Source organism: Pipra filicauda, unplaced genomic scaffold, assembly GCF_003945595.2.
Source record: "Pipra filicauda isolate LSUMZ 115617 unplaced genomic scaffold, ASM394559v2 scaffold23_size5868930_pilon, whole genome shotgun sequence".
Taxonomy (NCBI): Eukaryota; Metazoa; Chordata; class Aves; order Passeriformes; family Pipridae; genus Pipra; species Pipra filicauda.
Window position 1 is genome coordinate 359,211 of NW_024104354.1, and position 22,445 is coordinate 381,655.

Consider the following 22,445-nt stretch of genomic DNA (forward strand, 5'->3'; position numbering starts at 1 on the left):
TTTTTTTCCATCCTTTTGAAAGAAATTTTAAACTCCACTTGTTTGCCTCCTCCTTACAGAGGCATGAAAATGTGTGTGTATATATATATATGCAACCAAAGATGTTCTTATACTGAAGAATAAGTTTAAAGCACTGTAGATCTGCTGTTGCTGTTGCATTGCTAGTACGAGGAGAGTGTGTGCTGTTTGTGTGAAGCCCTTTCCACTTCTTTTAAGGCAAGACTGAGGCTAGGGGAATACCACTGCCATTTTTCTTGATTGCTCACTTCCTCTTGAGGAGAATGAAGTTAGGTATAGTGCTTTTTATTTGTGAATAGATTCATAAGGACAATGTCAATAAGACACCCAGTGAAGAATAAAATTTGGAGTAGCTGTAATCGTAGCTAAATGTGAGGTATATTCTTATATCCCTTGCTTTTCTTCTTATGCATTTTGGTATGCCTGTGTGTCACTGTAGCAGATCCACAATAGAATCTAGGTTTCAAGTCAATGAAAATTCATATATTTAAGAATAAATTAATGAGCTTATTAATAAATGTAAGTGTGAAACAGGTCTATTACAAACTGATAGTATTATTTTATGTAAAGAAAATAAAGTAAGATATGTAACATTACTGGGATGAACGAGTAGTGTCTGTGCTTGTTGCGTGAGGGGAAAGGAAGTGGGAGGAGGATGTATAAATAACAGAATCCTAAAAATAACCACAAAGAATGTGTGGAAAACAGTAAAATATTTTTTCTTCCATGGATTCTTGCTGTGTAAACAGAAGATAAGCTCTTAAAGTACCTAAAACAGTAATGATGCCCATAGTAGATTGCATTATCTAGAAAGTAAACTTGTATATTTGTTTTTTCTAGGTTCAAGAAGGCATTTGAGTCAGAGCCAACATTACCATCAGGAATTAATTATGCAGTACTTCTCCTGGCAGCTGGACATTGCTTTGATACTTCTTTTGAGCTGCGGAAAGTTGGTAATTATAACTTGCAAATTCACCGTGAAATCACAGTCTAGCAAAAGTACACCACCAGCTGCTGTTTTAGGGGAAAAATCTGATGGTTGTAAATGAAAGCTTTGATAGAGAGCATGTGAATATTTAAGTTGGTCTCTTGCACCACTACTGATCCCACCTGATTGCAGGTGAGTGCTGTCATAAAGATCTGGATCCAGTTTCAAGGTCTTAACTGGTTACCAGAGCTTAGTGAAAACTAAGCTTCTTTGTAATGGCATAGTGCGTGTGTGAAACAAGAACACCCAAAGGAGGAATCCAATTCCAGCTAGCACTCTTTAAAACAAACAAAAAAACCCCACTGTAGAACTGTAGGGAACATGGACAAAAAGTCCATCCTAAGAATTAGGAAAATGTGTTTGACTTGAGCTTGTTGTTGGGAGAACGTTTCTCTTCTGATGCATTCTTGGAGGTTTCTGAATGCCTGTATACATAGAATCATAGAATCACAGTGGTTTGCTTTGGGAGGGACCTTTTAAAGACCATCTAGTCCAACCCCTTGCTGTGGGCAGAGATGTCTTTCACTAGACCAGGTTGTTCATCTTCACCTTGGACACTTCCAGCAATGGGGCATTCACTTCCCCGGGGAAACTACTTCAATGTCTTGTCATGAAAAGTTTCTTATTTAGGAGAGAAGAATTAAGATGTCCATTTTGTTTGTGATTTTCTGGATTTGAGGAGAGTGAAAAGTCAAGATTAGTCAGTAATACATTCAAGGAAGGTTTTGAAGAAAGCACTGAATATTGTAATATGCACTGCAGTTGGTATTCTTCTTCTCTATCAATGTGTATAACTCTTGATTTACTGTAAAGTCTTTTTTATCTGTGTGTCTCCTGAGGAGGTTGTCAAGTGAAAAAGAAACGATGTTCTTTACTCCACAGAATGTATCTGTTATCAACCACTGCTCTAGTTCAGAAATTAGGTGTGCATTGTATGTCTGGAAGTAATTTTACAGATAGAGAAGTTTTTTTGAGTGTGAAGGTCAGAGTGAGATGATTACTTTCACATAAATAATGGAAATGAGATTTAAATTCTCAGGTGTGAGTGAAGGTATTAATTTGGATGTGTTAGGCTGCATAGAGTTGCCCCAGATACTGTTTGCCATTCTGTGAGTGGGTGAGATTTTGCTTTTTGGTTCACATAGAATATTTTCATATTCTACACTGAAACTGGAATTCTTGTGCCAGGGTAGGAGGTAAAAATATATGTTCTGCATTCTGCATAGCATTTGCAAATATTCACTTAGCTGGCCTAACTTTAAATGAGATAGTTTAATGGAACCGGGCTATATTTTTTGTGTGGTTTAATTTGAATCCTTCCATTTTAAAGAAACTTCTCAATTGCATACAGGCTACAGCCAACTAGATTTGTACAAATTAATTGTACTGATGAAATCTAGGTGTTATTTGTAGGGATCAAATGTTTGGTGTCATCTTCTTGTGCATTTGTCCAGTGTTGTTTTCCCTGTTGTCTGTATGGAGAACATGACAGAAATTAATGTTCTTTATTATATAAGGTTTTAGCCACAGGTGATGAATTATTTAGTGGAGATATATCCTGTTCCTTAGGTGGTTTTCTTTTTTGTTTGCCTGTCTTATGTAAACATTTAATTGGTGTCTCCTGGAAACCCTTGATACAGCAACCCCTGCTGTTATTTAGTAGTGTCTATCTTTCTTTTTTGTTATGGGAAATAATGTCAAAATACTTTAGGCTTCAGACTGACTCAGCTACTTGAAACATGTCTTTCAAATACTTTTATAGTATAGACCCTGTGTGTGTCATTTGTCATTTATTTCTTGTCTATAGAATCATGAAATGCCAGGTTGAAAGATACCTCAAGGATCATCTGGTACAAACTTTCTTTGCAAAAGCACAGTCTAGACAGGATCATCCAGCATCCTATCCAGCAGAACCTTAGAAGTGTCCAATGTGAGCAAATCCACTGCTTCCCTGGGGAGATTATTCCAATGGCTGATTCTTCAAGTTGTTAAAAATTTTCATCTTGTGTCCAGTTGGAATCTCCCCAGGAGTAACTTGTACCCATTACCCCTCATCTTTTTCACGGGTCTCCTTGTAAAAAGGGAATCTCCATCTTTGTAGCGACCCTTTAAACACTGAAATGCGGTGATAGGGTCTCCCCTAAGCCTTCTCTTCTCAAGGCTGAACAAACCCAGCTCTCTCAGCCTTTGCTCATAAGGCAGGCTTCCCAGTCCTTTGGTCATCTTTGTGACCCTTCTTTCTCCAGCCTGTCCACATCTTTTTTGTATAGCAGGGACCAAAACTGAACACAGTGGCCTGTTCCAGGTGTGGCCTGAGAAGCACTGAATAGAGTGGGATAATGGCTTATCTCTGATGGCGATGCCCTTGTTGATACATGCCAACACTGTGTTGGCTTTCTTTGCTGAAGTAGCACACTGTTTACTCATATTGAGCTCGTTGTTCTTCCGGACCCCCAGACCCTTTTTCACAGAACTGCTCCCCAGTTGGGTAGATCCGAGCCTGTGCTGCAGTCCTGAATTATTTATGTTGTCCCAGGTGCAAAATCTTACATTTGTTTTTGTGCAACAAGATTTGTCAGGTGGCTTGAGTTGTGCTAGATTCTGAAAAAAATTTAGTATTTTCTTTGTCTTGGGCTAAAGTTAATGTTTTAAACAAAAACAGGCAACATCACAGAGGTTGTATATGAAAATGTTTTGATTTTCTTTTCCTGTCCCAAGAATCCCTTATCTGCATGTAATTCTTTTGATGTCACCTCTTGTGTAATCTGTGTGTACAAGACCGTTTGTTAGCATTAGTTAGATTTGCCAGGTGTCCACCCACAGCATTATCTGTAGCATATAGAAATTAGAGGAAGTCTGTCTTCTTGTGGGAGATCTGGAGAGAAGCAAGAACAAACCAGCTAAGTTCAGTCTGGGTTATATGGAAATTATATTGATAGTCTGGGAAAGGTTAAGGAAGAATATGGTCACTAACAGCTCTTCAGAGGGTACATGAGGCTGTAATTAGAAGAAGCATATCTGATTACATTGGCAATGTTGTAAAAATCCAATAAAAATAAGAATAAATCCATTATCCAAGAGAATTTTTACCAATCTGCATCAGATCAGAAAATTTGCCTTCTAAAATTTCCTACCTCTACTTGTCGGATAATAGCTCATAAGTAAATGACCACGTGAATTATTAATGAAAACCCTCCGTCTATTTTCTAGTAGTATTGCTTTCTTAACCCTACAAAGTTGCAGAACTTTGAGCCCAGAACAGAACTGCAGTGGTCTCTGCAAGCTATGCAACTTTCACACACAAAGGATCCTGTAGTATGAATTGTTCCGTCAATATTTGAGCAAGGAAAGCAGTTTATTTATAAAACCTTCATAGTAATATTTAACTGGTAGTATCTACTTACTGTATCTTGTTTTCGTCACAAGCTGTGGGTATATTCTTGGCATTATAAAAGCAATGGCTTTTCTGGCATTAATAGTTCCTCTATTTTGGCTCATTTATTTTAAAGGCCAAAATATTTTTCATAAACTGTTCTGGAATTCAGCTGCTGCTTTTTTTTTCTCCCCCCAAGTTTATAATGGAAAGAAAGAATGTCTTGATTCTGCCTGGATTTTCTTATACTCTCAAAACTTTTAAAGGTGGTGAAATGAAAATAAACTAATAAAAGATAAATTATACAAGGAGACCATGAACTCAGAATTAAATTCAGGAAAGTTCACTTTGCATGTTTCCATAGAAAGATTTTTTTGTTCTACCACCCCCCAAAAAAAGACCAAACCCACTGGAAAACAATATAATCCACCACACCACCTCTATTAAATTAGAGTTACAGTCTTTTGAACCTATCACTAATGTTGTCACATAGCAACTGCATTTTTCCAACTCGCCTTTCAGGGATAAGTAACTGTAGATAAGCTTGGTAGTGGAAGGTCAGCAAACTAGTGTGGGTTTTAGCACCAAGTACCTCGTCTTTCTCAGAAGAGCTTGATGAGAGGGTGATGTTGTCTTCTCTAAGGTAATAGGATCTGCTTCACAGAATACTGGGGTAAAACTTCCAGTTTATCCAAACTACATAACAGTAATGATTTGAAAACTTGGTGTCATCAAGTATCATTGCTGCTACACATCCATCCTTTCTCCCACTATTTTCCTGTAGCTCCCTGGTATTGATCTGGGACTCAAAGTCATTGCTGTCACCAGTCTTACCCTCCTAACAAACACTTCTCCCTGCCACGCAAGTAATTCCAGTCCCTCCCCATGTGAGTTGTACTTTTCATCAGAAGCACACTGTTTGTACCTTGCTTTAGCTCTGTTCCCATGTCCGGAGCACTGAAGGGTTATGATGGGTGGGTTCCTGCAGGTGCAGTGAAACACAGCATAACATGGAAGCCTGTGAACCAGAAAGCACTGTGGCAGAGAGCTTGTGATAGCTTGTCAGTGGTCACTGACAAGGCCCTATGCACAGCTAAATTCCTCCCTTTCCCCTTCCTTCCAGCAAAGGTATATCCATATGAAGTGATCCACATATCCCTCTGATACTAGCTCCTTACTTCCCTTGTGGCGAGGTCACATTCAAAGCCTGCAGAAATTAGTAGGTGTCTGTTCCTGTGCGTTGGTATCATGTGCACGCAAATGTTATAAACATTCTAGCAGAGCCCTTGGGCCTTTGAGGGTATTGCTGAGAAGTGTTACTGTAGGATCCTGGGAGAGATTAATTTTTTCCATTTACTGTATTTTGTGGATTGCATTCAGATTTGGGTTTCTAGAACCCAACTGAAGTTGAACACATTTAACACAAATTCCCCCTTCCTCTCCTACACTGATTAGTGTGGGTGTACATTCTCAAGTGGTCTCTTTGACAGTGGGAATGTATATAGCACCCTGGCTTAAAGCCTTGCAGAGCTGGTCTACATAGTAATGGTCACCACTGTACCTTGTGTAGCTGATGGAGATGATGTATGTTGCATCGTGTCTGAGGCAGATCAGAGATATTTGGTATCGTCTATGGCGTTGTTTTTCTCTTCAGGAATAACTAAAACTTATTTCTCAAGAGCAAAAAAAATAATATTTTTATGATTAAAGAACTATTTTGTTCTGAATGTTACTCAAGCATGACAATTTATTGTTAGCAAGAGAGCACAAAGTGTGAAATACAGATGTGAGATAAGCTATAGGTCACTTGGATACAATTTCACATTTTAAAACCATTTATTATCTTGACGTTGATAACATAAAAATGTGAACAATGTGATAAAACAAGATAAACTTTCTAGACTGAAATTATATATTGTAATGATACCCATTTTGATAGTATTTATTGCTACTTCCGCCATGAAGTTTAATCTGCTACCTACTCAAGGAAGGTTAAGGAAAAAATCAAGATCAACATTGAAATTTCTTGTGAATACTCAGCCTGAATATCAAGGCCAATGGAAGGTGATGTGGGAGGGAAACTGTCAGAGTGGAGTAGTGTGGGAAAAGTGAATAAAAGACTATGGTGGTGAAGAGGCTTGTTCTGTAAGCTGCAAATTGGTTTATTTGCAGGGGAAGGTATAGCATGTCTCACGTTAGCTATATGTAGCAGCTCATATGAACTAAAAATCATCCTGAAGACCACAGGGGAGCCTGTAGTTCTCGGCAAACTTAGCAAGTCAAAATAAAACCTGAGGCTCTCCATAGTCTTTGAGTTGCTAAGGGACTTATGAATATTAATAGATGTCTTTCATTGGAGTAGGACTTGCGGCAATTAAAAGAACATCACTGCTGGAAGAAGCTCAGTGGATCATCTGTTCCTTCTGCATGGGACCTTGTCTATAAAGGTAAGTTTGGGGCTTGGGGCTTGTAAGTCAAAACAAAGCAGAAAAAAACATAATAGGTGCCTTATTCAGCATCTGTTAAGTTTTTGCAGCTATGTTGTGTAGCCTAAGGCCCCAATTTACCTTTACAGATGAGGTCCATGCAAGAACATAGGTAATGAGGTCCATGCAAGAACATAGGTAATCTGACTGTCGCCTTGTCCTGACAGTGATGTCTTAAAGTTACTTTCTTGAGAAGCCTTTAGGAAGAGGGGGAGGGGAAAAAAAAAGTCTGCTACCACTTAGGGTGTTTGGAAGGTGTATAACATTAACCGGTAAGTATGATTTCCATCTTACTTTATCAAAATGGAGAGGGTATAGTAATTTAAGCAATTTCAAGTCAGGAAATGGTTCTTTTAAAACTGCATTAATACAAAATCTTGTGACCTGTTATTCTCTTTACTACAGGAGTAAAGATCAGCAGCCTGCTTGGTAAAAAGGGGAGCTTGGAGAAACTGCAAAGCTATTGGGAAGTGGGATCTTTCTTGGGGGCCAGTATGTTGGCTAATGATCATATAAGAGTGATCCAGGCTTCAGAAAAGCTGTTTAAACTAAAGGCACCAGCATGGTAAGGTGATAAACATGTACATTGCTATGTATTAAATGGATTCCTTCAGCTTTCACATTCACCACTGTATTTAGCTGACAGGAGATTTGTTTTGGGTTTTTTTAACAGATTTTGCTGTCTGTGCATTGTTTCACTGTACTTTTGCCCAGACAAGGGACTCTCTTCCTCTTGTGCCCTTATTCAGGGATAGATCTGATATGGGTCTTTAATTTGATGTCTGAGAAGGGCAGATTCACCATTGATTTCAAGCTCTTCTGAGGGCAAAAGGGAAAGGAGCAGTTGGTTCTAGGCACCATACGTCAGCAGCTGCATTGCATTGCTGAAGAGAAGCGGTAGTGGCTTGAGAGTTCAGTCATAACTACCTGAAAGCTTTGGAGAATGTAGACAGCTTTGCTAGAGAGGCCTGGTTATACCTTTAAATACTGTGATGGATATGGCACATACCAGTTGTTTTAGGAATTGAATACAAATGAGCTGTATGGTGTAAGCTGTGTCTTGTTACAATTGAGAAGACTGCAGATTAAAGTCCAATTAACAGAAAGGTTATAAATCCGGGGTTAAAGACAACCCTGTAGACTCAACGTCTGTTATGCAAAGGCCAAGAGATGTGTGCTCTGACAGCAGGTTCCCAACACCTGTTCCACTTTGGATATAGGCAGCAATTAAGGACCAGTCACTACTCATTAAGGACTGGGATCCTGTTAGCTGGGAAGAACCAAGACTCCTTTCTGACTGAAAAAGTTGTCAAGCTGCCAATTGAAAGAATGCGTATGTGGCAGCCTGTGTATTCTTGTCAATTTATAAAGGCTCCAGAAGCTTATCAGAGGGGAGTGTATGTATATGTGCTAAAATATGGAAATGCTCAACTTCTGCATTGACATAACATAGGAAACGGTCAAAATTAGGAACTCTAATTTTCTAACAAAATGTTTCATAAATGCTATTCACAGTGTATTTATTTGCAAGGTTTTCCATTTTTACTGTGTGTATATTTTACTGACGGCCTGGATAGTACTCTCTGGAAGTCTCCTGGTAGAATTTTCTGGACTTTATGAATGCCTGGTTGTCAGGATTTTATGTACCCCAGTGCCTTTGGGTTTTAAGTCTGTGGATTAAACTCTGAAAATACAGCACACTCATTTGTGCTTCAGGAAGAATTTCTCCTGTGAGCAATTCTTTCCCAGTCTGTTGCCTGCTTTATAGCAGGGCTTACTTGGCGCAAATGGGAGTAAATACAGTACTTTAAGCTGGATATCCTCATGGCCTAAGAAGGATGATTGGAAATTGCACAGCTACAGAAGTATTCAAAAAAGACCTTCTGAGTTTACATTATATTTTCTTGTCATGAACTTGAAAACAAAAGCTTCCATGAATAGCCTAATGTTGATAAAGTGAGAGCTGTGATAAATCCTCTTTTAGCATGTATATCTCATTGCTGTAGTATTCATAAAGATTGCATGACATTATGTGTACAACCTTTTTTTTTCTAAAATGCTAAGAAAAAGCACTGTTATGAAGGAGCCCCATAAATCAGCACCAGAAAGCAGAACAGCAGAGAGCTGCATTTAGGGGAGACATTCAGCACTGCTGTTGTCCTTCCCTAGCAATGCCAAAAAACTGCTTAGCATAGCTGTTGTCATCTTGATAGGATAATCAATTCCAGAAGCATCATGTTTTAGAAATCTGTGTAAAATAATTGTCAATGCAGACACCATATAGAAGACAGAATACTGTAGAAAGTTAAACTACTGGACTTTTCACTTGAATTTTTATTTGAGGTAGGTCGCTACTGAAACAAATTGGACATGGGCTCACTTAGGTAGAGGATTTAGCTATATCATGAAGTGTGATAGAAGACAATATGTGGTATTAAGAATATGTGCAGGAAGGAGTGTCATTTATATTTGAGTTGACTAGCACCTATGTTTCCAATTCTAATTGGGAATTGCTACTATGAAAAGCAGTCCTAGAGAAGCAAAATGTTACTGGCAGCCTTGGTGTATTTATTTACAAACTGTATTAAATTTACTATCTGTGTATGTTTGGATGATCACAGGTACCTGAAGTCTATTGTAGAGACTATTTTGATATATCAGCATTTTAAGAAACTGACTCCAGAGCAACATACGGCCACCCAGGAACTTGTCGATTTCTGGATGGACTTCCTTGTTGAAGCCACAAAGACAGATGTGACTGTAGTTCGATTTCCAGTAAGCGGTTGTTTTGTTGGGTCTTAGGGGATTTGCAGAGGTGCTTGTTGCTTTTGAGAAAATCTTTTGATCTGGTGGCTACAGTTCATGGTGGTCTAAATCAAAAGCAGTTCAGTTTAGGTTAATGTGTTTCTTTAATTTAGCCAAATATGCTTCTACCAAAAGATGGTAAAGGTGTACCATGAATCTTCTCCACATAGGAGATGGACATTCTAGAGTGGCATTGCAAGAGAAGGAGTTGTGACAGAAAGATTTTCAAAACCTGATAGTTTTCAAAAAAGTAGTTTGCAAAATTGGCTCATAGTAGCCTTATATAAAAAAACTAAAGTAAAATTGGCTTTTTTATAATCTTAAATTGCTGTCAGCCATACTAAACTAGCCCTGTACCTAAAATTTTGCCTTTCATTGTTTCCCCTGTTTTTCTTACTATGGTATGACTACAGAAATAGTTCTAACAGATTTCAATACTTTTTGAAGTTCCACAGATTTTGCACTAACTATTAAAAATATTTTTTTTTCTACTAGGTTTTAATATTAGAACCAACCAAAATCTATCAGCCCTCATATCTCTCTATCAACAGTGAAGCTGAGGAGAAGACTGTATCCATCTGGCATGTGCTGCCTGATGACAAGGTATACCATGATATTGTCTGTAATTGTAACTTTTTTCACAGTTGAAAAGTATACATGGTACATAATGCATGTAACATATAACCAGTTACATCTAATGGTGATTCTGAAAAGTAGTAAGGTGTTCTAGTAACACACAGGAAGATGCTGTGAACATATGTTGCCGTGCTTAAGATTATCCTGATTTTCAATGGATCTTTTGTCTCCCATCATTTTTCAAAATAACTTGCATCTTCTTTCAGGTTGTTTTAAACCAGTGAATAATATACAACAAGTCTGTTGCTTAAGATTTCATAAGTAATTTACAATACACTGTCATCATACCAATAACATAGCGTAAAATTGCTTATACAAACAGAGCTTTCTTCCTCTACTTGCAGTTTTACTTGTCAGCTGTGATAAATATTCTAATATGAAAGTAATAGAGACTGGTATGTTAAAATGGGAGCAGAATCAATCAAAAGTATGTGGCAGAAGGATAGATGGATGCTCTAGAAATTGGAAAAGATGGGAAGTCCTACGTCAAGGTGTGAGATAGCCAAATGTATTTGGAAAGGTGCTTAGAAAAACCGGAAATGGAAGGGAAGAGGAAAACCTGGAATGGTTATTACATTCTGAGACACTTAGGAAGCAAAATGTTGGTAAGGGGGAAGACAGGGAGGATGTCGTAGAACCCTGGAGAAAGATGACAGCACAGAAACATGAAGGGGTATATGAAGAGTAGAAGGAGACTGAGTCAACTTAAGGCAAAACACTGGGGATGGTGTGATTTGTAAGAACTAGCGCTATTCATTCTTCTGTGGCAGCATTTTGTTTGCTTGCAGGATTAGACAGCGAAGACCTGTTTTTTAGGTAATCATAGAATTGTTCAGGTTGGGAAAAGACCTTTAAGATCATCAAGCCCAGCTGTTAACCTAGCACTGGCAAGTCCAGCATCTTCAGCCTTCCTAACTAGTAGTCTGTAAAAGGAGAAACATTTCTGAACTCAAAATACAGTGAGGCTCTACTGCTTAGAGTTTTTGCTGTGAGTTCATGAGAAAATATAAATGGCAGCTGAAATAGCATCTTCAGAGCACAAACTGAAATGTTTGCCTAGACCAATTAATTTCTGTTTATTTGTTGTTTACTGTGACGTTTTTTGAAGTAGGCTTAGCCTCTAAGAATAATTTAAAAAATAAATTTATACAATTCTTGGGCAAAATAAAAATTTACCCCACAGTAAAGAATTATTTGTCAGTATTACAGACTAAATCTTGCTATTCTAAAGTACCTGTTCTGGAAGTATTTCTCTATTCAGAATTTGGCTTGTTTAGAAACTACTTGTACTTACATACTGGTTTTGCTTTTGTGTGCTTTTTTGTACGTGTATTTAGTTCATCTACAGACAATACTTTCCATTCTGTTAAGTTGCTTAACTGTAGCATAAGAAGAAACATAGGACTAGAGGGAATTTTCTGGACTGTTGAGTCCTGTTTGCCTCTATTGCAGACACTCTTGCCATATTATGTTTCACATAAAGTGATCAAGCTCTGTCTGAATACTAGTGTAGGTTTCACAGTTGGCCGATCATGCTGGAAAGTGGTTTGAGAATTTCACTGTACCTCTAGAGACGAGAGTGGAATGCTACTGGTGAAGTAGAAGAGTATTCCTTTAAGTCTTCTCGTTTTCAATCTGAATTTGTTTGTTGTCATTTCATACACACATGTTCTTTTGCTAACATAGTGTTTATGTTAAGTGGGTCCTTTCTCTCTTTGAGAGAACTTTACCTTACTGTATTTTTAAGGAGAATCCTAATATCTCTTAGTGTGGGTTTTTGTGTAGGTTTCTTTTTAGGCAAAACAAATAGGCTTGGTATACTGGCCGCACATGGCACCTCATTGCCATGACTTCCTATGTTTCAGTTTGAGTTAACCTTACTTGAGCACGTGCACTCATATTCCAAAAATAGTATTGCATGGTGCATTCATTTATCGTTTAGGTACTGGGATATTTTGCTTGATACTTTCAGCAATAACCTTTTTCAAATCTGTGTCACTTGACTGCCCAGTTATCCTGTGACTGGGAGAAGGATTTGGATGTATCGGTCTATATGTGTTTGGTGTTCAGAAGATAGGTATTTTGGCTTTGCAGGGTTTGTAACCTTCGCTTAGTAGCATTTTCCATTATTATAAATCTGTTATCCTGTGTTTATAGTTTCTTTGTAGTATGTTATACCTTCTCTTTCTCTTTTTCCCTTCTCCTTCCTGATTTGAGGCGTGTATCTTTGTATTTTCTGTGGATTAGTGTTTTCCTGGTTTTGCTGCCCTAGTGTTAATCAGTAGCATTAGACATTAAATGTATTTCCCAGTACTTTTGCTCTGGCCAGAATCCTTACTGTGATAACCTTATTGAGTAGCCAGGGATCTGATTAATACTCAGTGCAGGCATCCTTGCCCTGTGAGCCATCATACCCATCAAAAGAATGCCATGGGCAATTTGGTAGTTACCCTTTCAGCTGTACAATTATAGTCTGTTGCAATTTGTCAAAGTCCTTAGAATCTATCAGAAACCTTACAGGGAGAAGAGGGACTAGAAAAATTTGGAGGCACCAACTTCCTTTTCAGCTGAATATAACCAATATAATATTTGTCTTTGCTACAAGATGTTGTGAAGGAAAATGATTTATTGTGTCAGCCCACTGCAAAGAGGAATACTTGTACTTTGATCCTTACTAGGCCGAAAACAGGCATTTTAGAGGCTGATTAACAAGCAAATACCACCTGTGTCTACTGCAAGGCCATGTTAGACAGTTGGGTTTGGAAACTTCATCTGTCCAATTTCAATCTACCAACTATAGGTCTGTCAGAGCTTCAGATTTCAGTTCATTTTGGTGCATAAATTAATGGTTGTACTTGTTTTCCAGAATTCAGTCAGTGCTCCAAGAATAAGATTTGTGAGTTACAAAGCATATAAACTTCCTTTCATGCACAAATTAAATAGACAAATGACAGTCAATACCAGGATAAATAACGTGGCCTCTTCCTTTTTTGTTGCTTTTTTTAGAAACATATCTAAACATTTATGTCATTACTACTGAGTTTAAGATAAACAAATGCCTCCCAAAATCAGACAGCATTTTATTTTGTAGAATGCACATTACCTTTGCCTTGCAGTTCCCTAATTTTAGCAGCCCTTTCCGCATGGGGTTAGAGGAATGCAGCAGTGCTGTTTTTAAGTTCGAAATAGAACAGCCTGTCTCTGTTTCATATTGGCTTCTGAATCCATTTTGAGTTTTGTTTTGGGTAGTTGATGTTTTTTTGCCTAACCAAAGAACAGATGCTGAATTTGGATAGCACGCCTGATATATTTACTCCAGCGTATTCAAAGATCATGGCAAGATCATGAAGGAACATAACTTTTATATTATGTCATTGCTTGAGAACTTTGTGTAGTAAGACGTATGAGTTTGTGAGAGATTAGTTGCACATAGATTATACAGGTAAACCCCACAATGATTATGTTTCTTGTTATGTTTCTTGAGCATTTCTGCCTGCCAGGCCATATATTTTAATTTATTTACATTTCAGATTATTCCTAATAGTGGATAGCACCAATAGCTGAGCTCTGAAAACTGGAAACTGACAGACTTTGTATATGAAGGGAGGAGTAAAAGACAGTGCAGAAACACCTCCTTATTAGCAGAGGAATTGAGTTGGTCATCTTACTTCATGCAAGAGAACCAGGCAACTCGATAGTAGTTTCACAAACTCTTCATGCTAGCATCAGTTAGTACTTCTACTTGACTTTTCCTAATATCAAGCTCTTCTCCTGTTCCTGTACACCACTGGAGAAACCCTTGCTCCATTTAACATTGAAGAGATACTGGAGTATCTCTTTGTACTTTACAATTATAATAGTGTGAAACTTGTGCATCAAGAAAGATATTTGCTTGCATTTTTGGTACATTGTCTTAGGCATTTCATATTAGCATCACAACCTTCAATGTGATTTGAGCAGGAAGGAAAGAATTATAGGGGAGGGAAAATAGGATGTAGGAAACCTTATAGAAAGCTGTTATAGCTGGGACAGTAATTTCCACTGTCATTTCCTGCACATTGTGCAACTATTTTGGCAGTGTGTCTGTTCTGACTTCTGTGTATTTCACTATTCAATAAACATTTTATAAGCTACACATTTTAAAGCCTTATTATGGAATATATTTGATTATGTTTGTGTTTGACACTATGCCCTTATGCTATAAATTTATCTCTTAGTACAGCATGCCTGTAATAAATGTGGATAGAGCCTTCCTTAATCTTTGTTCACGAAGCCTAGCCATGAGCATGAGTAAGAAAGGTCTGTGAATTTTAATTGCTCGGATCACTAAAATGCCAAATGAAATTCAGCTCTAGAAAGCAGAGGTTCTTCAAATATGTTCTTCATTGTGATGGGATCACAACATTGCCAGGGCCGTGAGGTGGTGTAGTTGTACCTTTTCCTGAAAGGAGAATGTTTTCATTAGAAGATACAAAAGACTTCTGTTTGCTAACAGTAAAGTTTTATTAGAATATAAACATAGAGCAATATGACTGTCTACAGAGAGAACTCAGTTCTGCTGAATGTGACAGCTGTAAGTTTAAAAGACCTGAAAAAAAAGTGAGGCCTGGCACTTTGTGTTTTCATAGAGTGGTTTCTTTCTTCCAGCCATGTTTATTACTCCAGCAGTTCTTAGGGGTTTTGGTACTTACTGCTCTCTTCTGGATTCCTAGTGAAATAGGCTCCTTTCTGTTTCTTTGGACACTTTGTCTTCAGATTTGCTTCCCTGAGCAATTCCCCCTACTTTTGAAGAATTTGCCACTTTGCTCTCCTGCATTAGATTTTCTACTTGTAGCTCTCTCCACCTGGTCTTCCCACATATTAGGGGATTGAGTGTGCAGAGCAGGCTCTTGTTATTCTCAGAGGTGAAATATTTTTCCCCCCACTTTCCAGAGGGCTGCATGTGTTCCCAGGTTCAGTATCCAGACAAGGCTATACTGGCAGCTCTTGTTATCTGCTGTTTTGAATGTTTTCTAAAATAGTATATTGTGTTTGCAGAGTAAACAGTAAGGAAATAACCCAAAACTTCTAGATAGAACTTCTTTTGCTTTGGTTTCAGGTGAAAAAAAAGCCCTGAAAAATAACTGTTAACAGGTAATAGACTGTTGTAATTTAAGTGTTTCTCATTCCATCTCATGAGCTTCAGCCTAGAAGATATGCCTACTGGCACTTCATCTGTAGGAAGGAATGTTTTATTTATTTATATATTTTCTACTCTGTGTTACAGAAAGGTATCCATGAGTGGAACTTCTGTGCTGCTTCTATCAGGGGAGTAAGGTAAGTTGTTTCCATTTTGTGTTTTGAAATGAGAAGAGTAACTGAATGAATGTTGTATTAAGCTGCCGCTGTGGACCTAGGAGTGACAGTGATATTCTATGACTGCCGTAACCTCTTTGTATCACTTCTTCATCTTAGTCTCTTTTTTCCCCCTAGGATTTATCTGTACTTTGTCATCCTGCAACTTTCCACTTTGCTTTTAGTGTAATTGAAAAAAGTCCAGAAAACTTATATTTTTTAAATAGTCATTGCTCTGTTCTAATAACCGTTTGACACATAAAGCTGTTGCTATGTCTGCAGGATGTTTTTGTACAGATGGATAGTTCTTTTTCCTTCCAAAAAGTAACTTAAAAAACCAAACTATCAATAGGCACAAAGATTCAATCCTGTGGGATTCAGCTTATTTTAGGCAAAAATTGCAATGATATGCTTAGTTCAGTTTGGTTTGGGTTTTGGTTACAGTATGTTTTTGTGTGCTTCTAAAAAAAAAGAGGGGGGGAAAAAGAATTTGTTTGTATATTGTCCTTTTGGTTTTACTTCCCCTACGCCTTATTAAACCACACTATGGTCAATACTGTTTCTGGTGTACCCTCCTGCATTCATTATTTAAACTGTGAATTATCATTTAACTTGTCAATTTAATTTCAAAACTGTTCTTCTGAACAGATGTCCAAAACAACTCAGATGACTTTACAGTGAGCCAAGAGTCACTGTGAATTCTTAGAGAACTCTCTGGCTGTCTCCATGAGTAGCTGCAAGAGGAAATATTTATCTTATGCAAGCATAAAAAGGAATGAGCTTTTTTTTTTCTTTTAAATATAGACAAATTTCTGGTTATTTCATTTTTCAGTGTTTTACAGGGTTTTTTTTCCCCAGTTTTATGAAGGCAAGTATTCTTTGGAGTGGGAGAACCTTCAGAACCAGGCCTGCTTCTAACCTATTTTTGGATCAAGACTATTTTTGGCTGCTTTGAAACTCCTAGACTTAAAGCGGTCTAGGAAGGGGGAGTTCCCAGCATTATCAGGATCCTCAGCCTTTCTAGACTAGTAAGAATCAGCTTTAGAAATGCAGCCTTAATGTACAAGGCAGGTCTTTGTCCATGATCTTGGAGGCTTTTTCAACAAAGACCTCCATAAATATTTATGGCATTACATAAGGAGACAGGCTGGCCTGAAGAGACATCTGGCATTGAAATGTTTCTGGTAAATACTTGGCAGAAGCGACAGAGGGTCACTTCTTCTGCGTGCTGCATAACAGCCAGTGTAATCAGTGCTTTGTTTCATGAGTAATGGGGTTCAGCTCTCAAGAACTACAAAGCAACTTGGTAAGTATATAGAACTCCCTGAGCAGAACAGTGCTAGATCACACTCTGTGTGCAGTAAGTTATAGCAACTGGCTTTAGCATGAGAAACTCATCGATTAGCGGTTTGTGTGCCAATGTAAATATCTTTACTTTTGCCATATGCCTTCTTGACCTCTTAAGTACAAATGTTTCTTATTGAATCAGGCCAGAAAGTGCTGTTATTCTTAAAGGCTTTATCAGAGCTTTTGGAACATGGCTGCTACCACAAGGTGCTTTATTTTTCCAATAGAAAAACAAAAAATCAAGTGGCAGACTGAAGTTGCTAGACTACAAGTTGGCTTTATCTCACTGTTTAGAACAAAACCTGAATTATGAAATACATGCTACTTGTGTTGTTTCTGTGAGAGAGTGCCTCAGAGGTCATCCTGATGAATATAGTGTTAGAGACAGTGGAAAAGTTGGATTCAGATCTGCATGCAGTTTCCTTCGTAGCTTAAGAACTTAGACAAGCTTAACACAAGGATATTTGTCTTCCATTCCAAGTTCTTGGAGCTTTGAATCCCATCAGACAACTTAATTACAACAGTGAGAGGTGTCTGTACTTGCTACACTTCTAGCAAACATACAAAAGTTCCAAACAGCTGCTTTTCTGTGGTTGCTGCCAGTGTTCAACTGTTTCATCTGCTGCTTCATCTGGAAGTACTAGTAATCAGTAGTTACAGCATTTGCAGTGTTTCTCATTGACTAAGGGGAGTTGTGGATGTACACGAGCTGGGCACAAGGCCATGCTAGGCTGTGCTTCCCTGTTTGTTTCTGGAGTTTTGCAAATTCAGCCTCAGTTCTCTTGTTGTAGAAGTCAGCGGGTACTACATCTGCTTGGGCACTGTCAAAATGAGGCGTTTCCTGAGCAATGTCACTTTTTAGAGTCACTTTTTAGAACTTGGATGTTTTTTACTTCAACAACATTTTTCTGGAAGGAAAGCAACATATAAGCAATGTAAATGCTCACCTAAAGGTCTTAAATGTTTATGAATTTGCATGGCCTCTGTGTACACTCCACATTCTTAACCCTTTATTCACTGCTGTGTTAGTCAGTGGTTTCTGGGCATGTCAGGTTTCAGCTGACAGTTTATTCAGTAAAATGTTGAAACGCGCATGGAACTTGAAATGAATGAGTAATTCTGTTAATATCAGTTACTCCATATCTAGAGAGTTTACTTATATGCTTGAAAAACTTGAATTAAAAAATAGTTTATAAACTGGAGACAGTGACTCTCTTCCCAAATGTGTACATTACTTAGCATTTATGAATTTTTCCTAATGTGAAAATAAATGAGTCACCATACCCAAAGACAGATATTTTTATCATGAAGTTCTCTCTCCTCATAAGAAGCTTCATGAAAGGCAGACCCCCTAGTTTGTCTAAAGAGCCATTTATTTATCAAAAATTACTGGGCTCTACAATAGAAGAATCATAAAGGAAAGCAAGGATCAGACAACCTTAGACACCTTTTAAAGGCTGAAAATTCCAAGTGTTTCCTCATACTTAAAAAAAACCTGTTATGTTAATCAAATTGTCAGTCCTTTAGCACAACATAGAATATAATTCTACTTTATTGTACCATAAATTAAGGAAAAACATGATGGCATCTTGATCCAGCTAAAATAGATTGATTTCCCTAGGACTGTGGATTTGGTCCAGTATATTAATAATATAAATAAGGAGACTTTGTCTTGATTTCTCACATACTACATTATATTCCCTTGTAACACCTCTAGCCATCTTTTTTTCCCTCTTTTTGAATATAGTAACAATCAATTATACTGCATTAGCTTGACAGCTGGCACTCAATATGTGACAAAGTTACAGAAAGAGCTATTTCAAATAAAATTTAATATTTTCTTTAAGGAGCAGAGTAATGACATGCATATAAAACAGTTCTCATGAATCTTTACAAGAGCTGCAGCCTACTCGGGGTGGAAAACTGATAACTGTACCAGAGTTTGCACCTCTTCTGTTTTTCTGTTGAGACATCCATGCATCTATAAGAAAGTGGCATTCTTGCCTTCTTGTTACCTTTGTTCTCCAGTTATAGCAGATAAAACCAAAACTGAAGGAAGATGTGGGTGGGCAAGGGGTAAAGTCATTCACCTCATATTTGGATGCTGACTTATTTAAAAAATATTTTTCTAATGTACTATCAATGTACCAATTAACAAAGCACTGATCAGAAATTTTTGTGTTCAAGATTGAGCTGTGGCTGATGTCTAAAGAAGGAAGAATTCTTGATTTGAGTTCAAAGTCCAGTTTTCTAATATGATCCTGAAAGGATGTTTCATCCTGGCTGCAGGAGTGAAAATTAAGGGCCTTACCTAAATGCATGGAAGATAAAAGTGTTACAGGTCAATGGAAATACTCCAATGAATTTCTTTGCTCCCACTGTTTCTTGGGCAATCCATGGACAAGGGGGGCCAGCTGAATGATAGCAAACAGCAGAATGTGAACTTCAGAGGATAGAAGAGGGTAATTTTACAATAAGGAAAAACTATGGCTTCTCAGGTTTAATCTGGTGCTTTCCCATGTTAAATGGGTTGATCTGTATGGTTTGACAAAGCTGGTGGAAGTCCAAATGCATCTTTCCAATAACTTGCTTGGCTGTTCTTTCAGCATTTCGAAGTTTGAAGAACGATGCTGTTTCCTATACGTGCTGCACAACTCAGATGACTTTCAAATCTATTTCTGCACAGAACTTCATTGCAAAAGGTCTGTCACTGTTATTTCAGAAAAAAGCATGGCCTGTGATGGGGTAGATGGTGTCTTCATGCACAACAGGGACTGACTGTTTCAGAGCTATGGTGACAGTTGATCTGAGCATCATAAGTGGTCATCTATTAAAGCTTAATACTACAGTACCCTGGAGATATGATGTATGAAGGGTCAAAGTACAAGCTCAGACAAACATTGGAAACAAATGTAATTACAAATTTGATTATTTTTTTACACACACCTTCCTGGGGTTAGTTTTGTAATACTTATCGTATTAAGGCTTACTCAAACTGTCTCTTTGCCCCCAGTTCAACAAAGCATCATAAACTTAAAATGGACTTTCTGAAGTGGGAACATTTGGGGTAACAAGAAAGTCAAGATTTTTCTTTAACTGTAACTACAGTTTTATTTGCAATTATGAGGAAGCACACTTAATTTCTTTTACATTAGCATATGTTTACGTAAGTAAGATTGTTTCTGTGTCCCTGCAGGATAATTGGCAAGGGTTTGTTGCACAAAATTAGGGGTGTTGCAGTTTTTCTAGGCTGTGTTTCTGCTCCATGAGCTTAAGGGCTGTGGTCTTGAATTGATCCAGGAGGCATTTCCAGAGGAAATTTCATGTCTTTTTGTGCTAAAAAAGGCTTCAACTTTGCCTAAAATTAATACTCTCTATTAATGACTGTGGCCACCTCCCAGCCCAATCTCTAGATTGTTTGCTCATCCATTCTAGTTCATATAGGTTCTTTTACCATGTTCATTCCCCTTCATATCTGAGCTCTTCTTAAGAGATAAGTAAGTATGACATGATTTTTGTACTTGCATTCTTTCAAAAGGATAGAAACCATATATAATACTATTTTTTAATGAAAAAATGCAAAATAGACACCCTTTTCATTCAAGCAAAAACTTGAAACTGGCATTCCTACGCTACAAAAACTCTTCCAAATGTAGGCAGGACTTCTAGGCACTTCTCATGATACTTCAGTGTTTTCATTGGACATAAAGAAATGATGGTATAGGATGAGAATTTTACCCTGGGTGTAGATTTTGAAATACGAATTTCATTAATAATTTCAGATATCATGGAGTATGATAAAAGAAGTATGTAAAAGAAGTAGAAAAACTGCAGATTTTGACTGTTAATTCTGCATGTAAACAAAATTTTCCTTTTCTACTGATAGGCAAAGTTTTATACTGAATTTATACTGACTGTATAAATTATATATACTTACGTATTATTGTTATATAATATGTAATTATATAAAATAATACTTACTGTACTTACGTCCTCTCTTTTATCATTCATTACTTTAGAGAGAAGTGTTTTCTTTGTCCTCATACTGTCTTAAGTGTGTATTTGCTTTTCTTTTTTTTTTATTTTTTTTTGGTATAGATTTTTTGACATGGTGAACAGTATCACTGAAGAAATAGGGAAGACTACAGAGGAAGGGGAATGTGATGGAGACTCTCTAGAGGTATTTTTACTTTTTTTCCCCCAACATGCTAAATTTTGGGCTTCTCGTCTAGTATTTCACAGAAATAAGTTACTCACCCCTTTCCTGGGAGAAATTAGTGAACTTATTGTTTATAAAATTTTATCCTCTACTGTTTATCTATTAATGATTCTTTTTAAGGGTGTTAATGTAGTCTTTATACCCAGCATAGCTAAATCTCTTGTAATTCAGTTAGCATACTCACTTTAGAAGGTACACAATGTTGGAGTTCTGCCGTGGTGCTGATTGCAGAGTGACTCCTGTAACAGTTACATCAGAATGTACTCATAGTCAGGCAGCATTAGGATCTGTTTAAATTTTAAAGACTGTTTGTTGTCTGTTTCATGCATCACTGGAATCGTGTGCACTTACATTATTGGCAGATCGTCTGCACAACAAGTAAGGATATAATTCTAGTAGGGGAAGGCTTGTCCTGGCTAGTTACTGTCTGTAGGTAGCACGGCAATGAACAACTAACTCAAATCAGATGATGATGTTGGTGCTGCTGGGAGTCTGTTTATACCCTTAGCCCACAAACTCAAACTGAAGCTCAGGATGCCCTACTTCTGTTACTACCCCTGTTTTAGCTAAGTTACAGCTTGGCTGAGTACACCGTTACACACTCTGTTCTCACCCTGAGTTTTATCTGAACATACACCTAGTTGAAAAGTGAGTACCAGGCCATTGGGTGCAATGCAGCACTTAAGGTAATAGGGCTTTCTTTGAGGTGGCAGGGCAACAGGATAGAATATCTAAGCCCATGCCCTGTCACATGAAAATCTGCTGTCCCGAAGCTCTAGAGACATCCATAACTAACTGAGAGAGTCAGTGCTGTGTAATGAATACAAACAGCCCTCTCTCCCAGTTTTCATGTTGTCATTTTATAACATATCTGAAATCAGAGATCAGGCAAAGGAAAACCACTAGGGTAACTTGTGGCATAGAAAAATAGCCTATAATGAGAACCTTAGGGTGCCTGCTTGTTTATTTTAGCAAAAAGAAAAGCAGTGGGTGATTTGATCACAGTGGGCAAATATTTTTACAGGAAAAATAACAATGTGCTAATGATCTCTTTAATAATTTGAAAAAAATGTAATTAAATAGTAACAGAAGAAATTTGAATTAAGAGACATGACTTCACCATAAGAGTAATTAATTGTTGAAACAAAGTACTAAAAGAAGTGGATTCTCTCTCTTATTAAAAAAAATAGCCATCTTTATTTGATGGAAAATAAAAAATACTTTATTTAAGCATAAGTT

At 37.5% G+C, this 22,445-nt stretch overlaps 1 protein-coding gene across 1 annotated transcript in view; it reads left to right on the top strand.

Moving 5' to 3' along the window:
• The window catches only part of MAP3K5 (mitogen-activated protein kinase kinase kinase 5), a 104,925-nt gene that overhangs the window by 53,089 nt on the left and 29,391 nt on the right, over positions 1 to 22,445 (top strand). Inside the window, exons 8-14 of the mRNA XM_027746585.2 lie at positions 859 to 971; positions 7,271 to 7,430; positions 9,487 to 9,640; positions 10,166 to 10,273; positions 15,573 to 15,622; positions 19,594 to 19,689; positions 21,086 to 21,167. Coding sequence (XP_027602386.1) covers positions 859 to 971; positions 7,271 to 7,430; positions 9,487 to 9,640; positions 10,166 to 10,273; positions 15,573 to 15,622; positions 19,594 to 19,689; positions 21,086 to 21,167 — 763 coding nt within the window. The remainder of the gene's footprint in view (positions 1 to 858; positions 972 to 7,270; positions 7,431 to 9,486; positions 9,641 to 10,165; positions 10,274 to 15,572; positions 15,623 to 19,593; positions 19,690 to 21,085; positions 21,168 to 22,445) is intronic.